We start from the raw sequence: 7,270 nt of genomic DNA on the forward strand, positions 1-7,270 counted from the left end.
TAGTTATAAATAACGTCAGATGTGTTCACCTGTCGACGTTGAACGGGAGCAAAATGCTGCAGCTGGCTTTCTGGTACGCGACTTTGTACGTGAGGCTAGTCTCCGGAATAACTCTTGGTAAGTTCGACATTGATCCAGCTCACCGTGTTCACAGCCTATGATATGAAGAATTCATTGACATTTAAACAGTACAGTACAGTATAAAAGTTTACTAAAGGATGATTCGATCTGTTTTGAATGTTTCGAGACGATAGGGCAATGACTATTTCAAGGAGAAACGGAATACTGATTCTAAGGCTTCAGATGACAAACGGAATGCAGGCGAAAGAAGGAAAAAACTTTCCAAAATTGTTGGTTGTGTTTGTGAAATCAGTGTAAATTACGAGGCTCTACCATCTCCTCACCAATAACTCACGGAATGCGATGGTCGAGGCCTCATTGCGAGGCGACTTTGGTTTTTCGCAATACTTCAGTAAAAACCCCAAGACGGTGGCATTTCGAGTTTTGTTGTGCCTGGTGCTCTGTGGCTTGCCGCAATCTCAAACTCAGAATATTCAAGTGGGATGAGCAATATTCCGGCCAATTCATATCCATTCCTGATTTTTCCTAAAAGCTCTTCATCTTAAGCATATAACTGTTGACTAGGCTGATGCTTCCAAACTGGAAGGAAATATTTTTGAATCGAGGACCAGTTTTATCGAAAAGTTGGGGTGGTACTGACTGCATTGTCCGGGACGTGGTTAATACCGTGATAATGATATTTTTTGGCGAGCATGGCTGAGAAAATTCGGAACAGAAATGTAAATAGATACAGCCAACATCCTAAATCAATAACGTTAGCTGCTACAAATGTCCACACCATTGCGCGGTAATTTAGTTTGCAGTGTCACCTGCACGCAGGTGTACATTGTTGTTCTCTGACGTGCGAGAAGGGTTTGTCGCGTATTGCTCGGCTGAAGTGCAACACATTCTGTTCTTCACTCAAACCACAATGCTCTGATTGTGCTGGCATATCGATTTCATAACTACACGGTACTACTTTAGCTCTGGCAGTATATGGATCTAAACCCAAATCTAACATTGTAATTCAGGAAAAGATTCCTAAGTACGAAGATTATTCCCCTACCCCTGCGGCGTGGATTCACCTTACGCACACGGATCATCAATACACCTGAAAGGCTTTAATAACATTTAAACAGTGTAGTACAGCATAAAAATTTACTAAACGATGATTCTATCCATTCTGAATGTTTCGAGTTGATAGAGCAGTGACTATCTCACGGAGAAATGGAAAACTGATACTAAGGCTTCAGATGACAAACGGAGTGCAGGCGAAAGAAGGAAATCTTCCCATCTCCTCACCAATAGCTCAATGAAATCGTTGGTTGAGACCCTATTCGCGATACCTCGGCAACACAGCCCGAAATGGTGGCGTTTCGGGTTTTCTTGTATCTGGTGCTCTGTGGGTTACCATACTCTCACGTCTGGTTGTGCAATATTCTGCCCAGTTGAAGAAAACCATTCGAAATTACTTGTGTATTCTGGATTTTTTTCAAAAATCCGCTCACCCTAAGCATATAACCATCAATTGCACTGATATGTCCAACGTGGAAAGGAATATTTGTGAATATATTACCAATTTCGTCGAAGACACTCGGTGTTAGTGAATACACTGACTGGAAGGGAAGTCATACCGTGGTGATGATATTTCATAACGATCACGGCTGAAAATTATTGAATGTGGAACTCATAAAACAGAGAAGTAAATTGACACTCGACATCCTAGATCAATAGCGTGATGAGCTACATAGGTACACGCTATAACGTGGTAATTTAGAGTCTGCAGTGCCACACTGCACGCAAGTGTTCTTTGTTGTTCTTTGATGTGAGAAAGCAGGCCCACGGTTTGTCGCATATTACTTGGTTGAAGGGCAACACTTTCTGTTCGCGGTTTGAACCACAATGTTCTGGTCGGGTAGGCATATCGATTCTCTCATTGCACGTTACTACTCTGTTTCTGGCAGTACATCAATTTAGACCCAAAACTAACAGTGAAATGCAGCAAATGATTCCTAAGTACGAGCAATAATCCCCTAACCCTACTGCATAGATTCATCTTACTCAAACAGAACAACAATATGCCTGTGAATGAAATGAACACAAAGTGGTTATGCTACCGCAGTTTATTAAACACGAAGAACCATACCCCAAAGTGGTGCTTGAAACCCATCAGCCATTACACTTAGCCGCCTGTGCTAAATGACAGTACGTCTTTCTTTACGGATGACAATAAGTTGAACCTTCTGCAGAAGAAATCGGTTCAACCAATTATGTGACATCTAGTGATACCAAGGTGCATAGGGAAACACGTTAAGCATTGACGAGAACGATCAAGCGATTTGTTGTAAGTTGGCGGAGCTATCCAGTAAAATCACACTCTTTATTCAATCGAAGCAAATTCCAGGTAGAAACAGTGACTGTTTTTTTTACACAGAACACATCGGCTGTGGATTTTTACTATTGGTGAATGCGAATCATACGTCGTTCTATGTGTCTGTTCACACAGAAACCCAAGTACGCTTCTTGGATCAAAGCGATGCATTCGAAGATGCAGACTTCTGCAAATTATTGAGTCCAAATTTCGTTTTATCAATGAACGGACACCGCTCCTGTTGACCTTGTATACGGACCAACATAGAAATTTTAGCGGATAATTCACACGTAAATCTCTCACACCAAACTTGTATACTGCATGTGCATTTGTTTTTTACGCAAATTAATCGGATTTTTCTGGGTCACTCATCGTCCTTGATGGTTAGCTGCCATCTGCCTAGAAGAATCCAAGATACCACCTCTCTCAAAATACTCAAAGTACTACGCTCCTGCAGTACCTTCATTCTATAACCTTCATTCTGTAAGCTTTTGCTCAATTACATCCTCGGTTGGTTTTCTTTCGTACTAATCGCGGGCACCCTCTTGCTTATGATATCCAAGGAGTGCTCGCATTCTATCACATAAACATTCCAAGGTCATCTTTCGCACCAGCCGCGTACTTCAGACATACAATCCATATTATCGCCACGATTTCGCATCCATGTTTCAAAAACACGCAACATGACTCAACCATGCTGGGCTGCGGTCAATTCAATTTGCCGCAAAAAATATGCATAGCTGTCTCTTTGTCTACGTATCAAAGCCGCTATTTTCAGACCCACCAAAATACTCTTCAAAACACAGCTTCGATCATTCACGTCTCGGGTCAAGACTGACTTGTGGCGTGTTTTAATAGGATTTAATCGATGTCATGCGGGCGTACTCATACAACAGAGCTCCGATTGGCTGGAAACGTAACTGCCCGACAGATGGCTAAATTTCCTCATATGATGAACCTATCAACTCCCGCTTATCATACACCAGCGATTCACTCGTGATTCAGCTGAGCACCAAGGAAATTTACAGACAAATGTTTTTTACCCAAACTTTTTTCTGCTTTTATTTAAGCAATGTATTTCACTGCAATGCTTGTTACGCAACCAGGGCTAGCGAAAACGACGAAATAGAAGTGACTGCTCAGTACTTTGCCCCATGAACCTGACATGTTTAAAGCTATAAAATTGCTGGCCCTAAAGACCAAATTCTTCCAGATTTTTTGTTGTAGAAGAACAAGTTTATGACGTCCGAGCGATTAATGCATCTTTCAATCACGTCCCATACTTTATTGGCCAGCTGAACATGGATTCATCTATCCAATGTGACGTCAACTCATCTACATTGTGCATTCTTTTCACTGTAGCTGGCTAAACGCGCCCAACAGCATTGGGATTCCGGCTTGTTTTCCGACTGTCACTACCATTCCAAGCAATTGGTTCAGGCGAAGGCAACAGAGCTTCTCTACACGATCAAGGTCGACGGGGACAAGCTAACTCCACCACATCAACAGGGAGAATCTCACGATTTCCTAATGTGGCGTGTTAACCGACTGCTTCCCGGTGATGGGAAGGGGTGTGGAACAGCGGTTGGGGTGGGGCAGAAGAGTGACACCTACGGTAAGTCCAAGCACAAAGTGATGATCACCCCGGGGGGGTGAGCATCTTCATTACAGGTCAAAACCACATGAGTTTATCTCTTCTGTTTCAATTTGTTTCGGTTAGGTGTGGTGGGCAAAACGAATAAACAGCCTCGGTTTTGATGATTTTCCCCAGCGTTTAGTCCGCCAGCCGCTGTAGACACTCGGCTCGGTCGGATAGTGATTGACGATGGCGTATAAACGACTGAAACCTACCAAACGCGATTGCCTGAGTTATCCCTTACTTGAACGATTGTTAGTTTTATCGGCTGATCGTCGCATTGTAATGCTGAGGTTTTCCGGCACTAGAACACTGCGAATTCTACTACTAAAATACACACAGCTCCCCTCCTGTAGGTGTACACAACTTGGCCCTAATGCTGTCATATGTGTTGATCAGAGCGCCTGTCAGTCTGCTTCATGTAGTCGCCACTCGGTGCGATATCATGGAATGGATCGCAATATCACAATTATCATCTAGCTTAAAGGTCGAGACAATGTCTCAAAGACAAATGCACTCATTTGCATATCCATTTGGGTTTGACGGGAGACTTATCTGGAACGCAGCTGAATATCTTGTTTATGACGTTTTTCAGGAGATTCTAAGACCCAAGGGTAGTTGAATGCTCTTGAAGCGATAATTATACTCCTGGTCATCCATAACGCGACGAAGCCATCGTCGAATATCGTGGCGGGCAAAACTGTCTGACTTTAATTAAGGGCAAAATAAGTTCGAGCGGAGACCCGAAACTATTTCAACTAATGTCATCAAGCACCTGGCGGATCATTTCTTGAATTTGAGCATTTGGAAAATGCGCCCGTAGAAGCAACTCCCACTCGTTGCCATTGTCACATCGGCGGTCAGTTTGGACCCATCATAAATAGTAGGGGAGAATAGTTCCGCTAATGTATAGAAGAAGTATTGTAATGGTCAACAGCGCCTCATAGGATCATCACCAACTAGATGCGCGCCTGTCTATTGATTATTTCATTTGTCGTGACATCATCGAGCCTTACCAACTACTTAAATGAACAGAGTCGAGCTTGTTCTCACTGTCACTTATCTATTGCATGAGGTAATAGCTGACTGGAAGGCAGCTGGTCTTCTCCAATCTAGTGCATACGGCGGGCTGAGAAAAGGATAACTCTACAGGATGATTTTGCGCGATGTTGTTGTTCGGACGAGTGAGGCGTCATACCATACTGTGTGCGGGATCATCGACTTGTGTATGGCTTATTTTTGCACCTTTTTTTATTTGCGCATCTCTTTGGGATTTGCAACAGTTGCTGAAGAACGGTGATGTACATTCAAACTAGACCACAAACCAAAACCACTTCATTTGGTGGAAACGCACTACAGTGGCCGAATTTCTCTGTACAGGAGACGACACGGGTATCAAATGTTCATCATTCCGCGTAACTTTTCCTCGTTTCTGCTTACTACCCTCAAAGTGTTTGGGTTTGCGTTAGCAAATCCTGTGCACTGGATGATGCAGTTCAATAACAAACAAGTTTTGTCCGATCATTTCTTCATAAGAGTTTGTTCAGACGAAATCGTGCTACCCATCAACATCCAAATCCAATAGTAGTTGAGGCTTTTCTCCTCTGTGCAGACAAATACGCAGATGCTATAATCTAATATGAAACAACTTGTAGTTCTGGGGCAACTGGTGAGCAATGGCAGAGATACTTTATGAAGCTTGAAAATTCATCGTCAGCTTGGCGAAATATCTGACGTGGAGAATATTTTGCTCGTTCACAATGCTGCTTTTGAAAACCATCCACAACAGAGAATCCTGATTGTTTGGGGTTCAGGCGCTAATCAAGTTACTGTGATGGAGAAGTGTATTCCACAATGGGCGAGAACAAAAGCACAAAACCTATTGGCATGCCTACGACTAAATCTCCAAAGTAAGTTGTGATGTGCTCCCGTCAGCGTAGTTATGACCTTCGAATGCTGACAGCCGGAAATTTTCTCCACTTGTTTTCAGACTTGTACCTTATGTCCCATGATATCCTTCCATTCATGAGTAAGTTCGCGATAATCTATCCTTCCTCGTTGTCTATTTACACATCTTTATGGGAATAAAACTCAACTGATGTCTTGATTCCTAGATTACATACTGGTTGCCCCGTATAGCAACGACTTTTGTGATAAGGTGGGTTTAATTTCACTTCTAATGACCATTTTGATGTGCTCCATTCAAGCTTGGTATCTATCATTTGCAACGATGGATAGAAACCAGTTTGTGCCGTCACGAAGAGACTGAATCCTATGTTGGTGCGACGGTTTGCGCACCTCAGCGACTGACTAAGCTATAGTTGAGGGGTGTCCCCGCGACACCCACAGAGTCTCCCATACCAAGCTGGTAAATGGTTGTTAGTCTGACAAACACAGTCTCTCGGTCCTCCAGGTTGCAGGTTGGCGACCTGTTCCGTAGAAACGGCCAAACATCGCTGCTTTGCGACTGAGCTTTTAAGTCAAACACTGGTTGAGGTCTTTAAACGTCCTTTTTTCTAGTTGTGGGCTCCCTGACAGTATTCAAACTCATGTAAATCCGTGACACTTACAACTAACACTACTGCCATGCCACATAGGCCGTCGCGTGGTGTCACTAACCAGCTCGCCCTACCCACTGCATACATCAGGGCGGGTAAGTGAAAATAGGTTGCTGTTGGCGCCTCCTTTCTAACTCTTTCACATACTTTTTCCTCCCCCATTCTCCACCCCATTAATAGCTTGAACCTTATGAGCCTTGCACATAGGACGTCTTGCATCTGTTATTTGCGTACAAAATCTACTCTCACATGGCGCCGACATTCTCAAAGATTCCTAAGTCAATCTTCAAGCCTCGACACCCTGTGTATCTATCCACCTTCAATGTCCGCACTCTGAAGCAAGCAGGACAACTAGCTTCTCTCGCTCTTACACCGGACTCTCTTGGCATTGATGTGTGCTGTGTATCAGAAACAAGAATTCAAGATGCAACAACAGTGATTGGGCTAACCGCCTTATCACTCTCCACCCGATTTCGGCTACGTACCTCTGGTGATCCAGAAGCTGCTGCGGCGAGATGTGCAGGTGTTGGTATAATCCTAAGTCACCGGGCGGAAGTATCCTTGTTTGAATGAATATTTGATGATAGCCGCCTCTGTGCGGTTCATCTAGCAACGTCTGTGAATGAGTCTCACAAGTGGGAAGTT

The 7,270-nt window shown here is 43.5% G+C and overlaps 1 protein-coding gene across 1 annotated transcript; it reads left to right on the top strand.

Moving 5' to 3' along the window:
• Nucleotides 1-3,793: 3,793 nt before the first annotated feature.
• On the top strand, nt 3,794-6,728 carry T265_15768 (hypothetical protein; the record flags this gene model as incomplete). Its single annotated transcript, XM_009179102.1, has 3 exons — nt 3,794-4,083; nt 6,488-6,563; nt 6,606-6,728. Coding segments are annotated over 3 exons (489 nt in total), but the record flags the coding sequence as incomplete, so codon positions are not given.
• Nucleotides 6,729-7,270: the final 542 nt, after the last annotated feature.

Source organism: Opisthorchis viverrini (assembly GCF_000715545.1).
Source record: "Opisthorchis viverrini unplaced genomic scaffold opera_v5_871, whole genome shotgun sequence".
In the NCBI taxonomy this organism is placed as follows: domain Eukaryota; kingdom Metazoa; phylum Platyhelminthes; class Trematoda; order Opisthorchiida; family Opisthorchiidae; genus Opisthorchis; species Opisthorchis viverrini.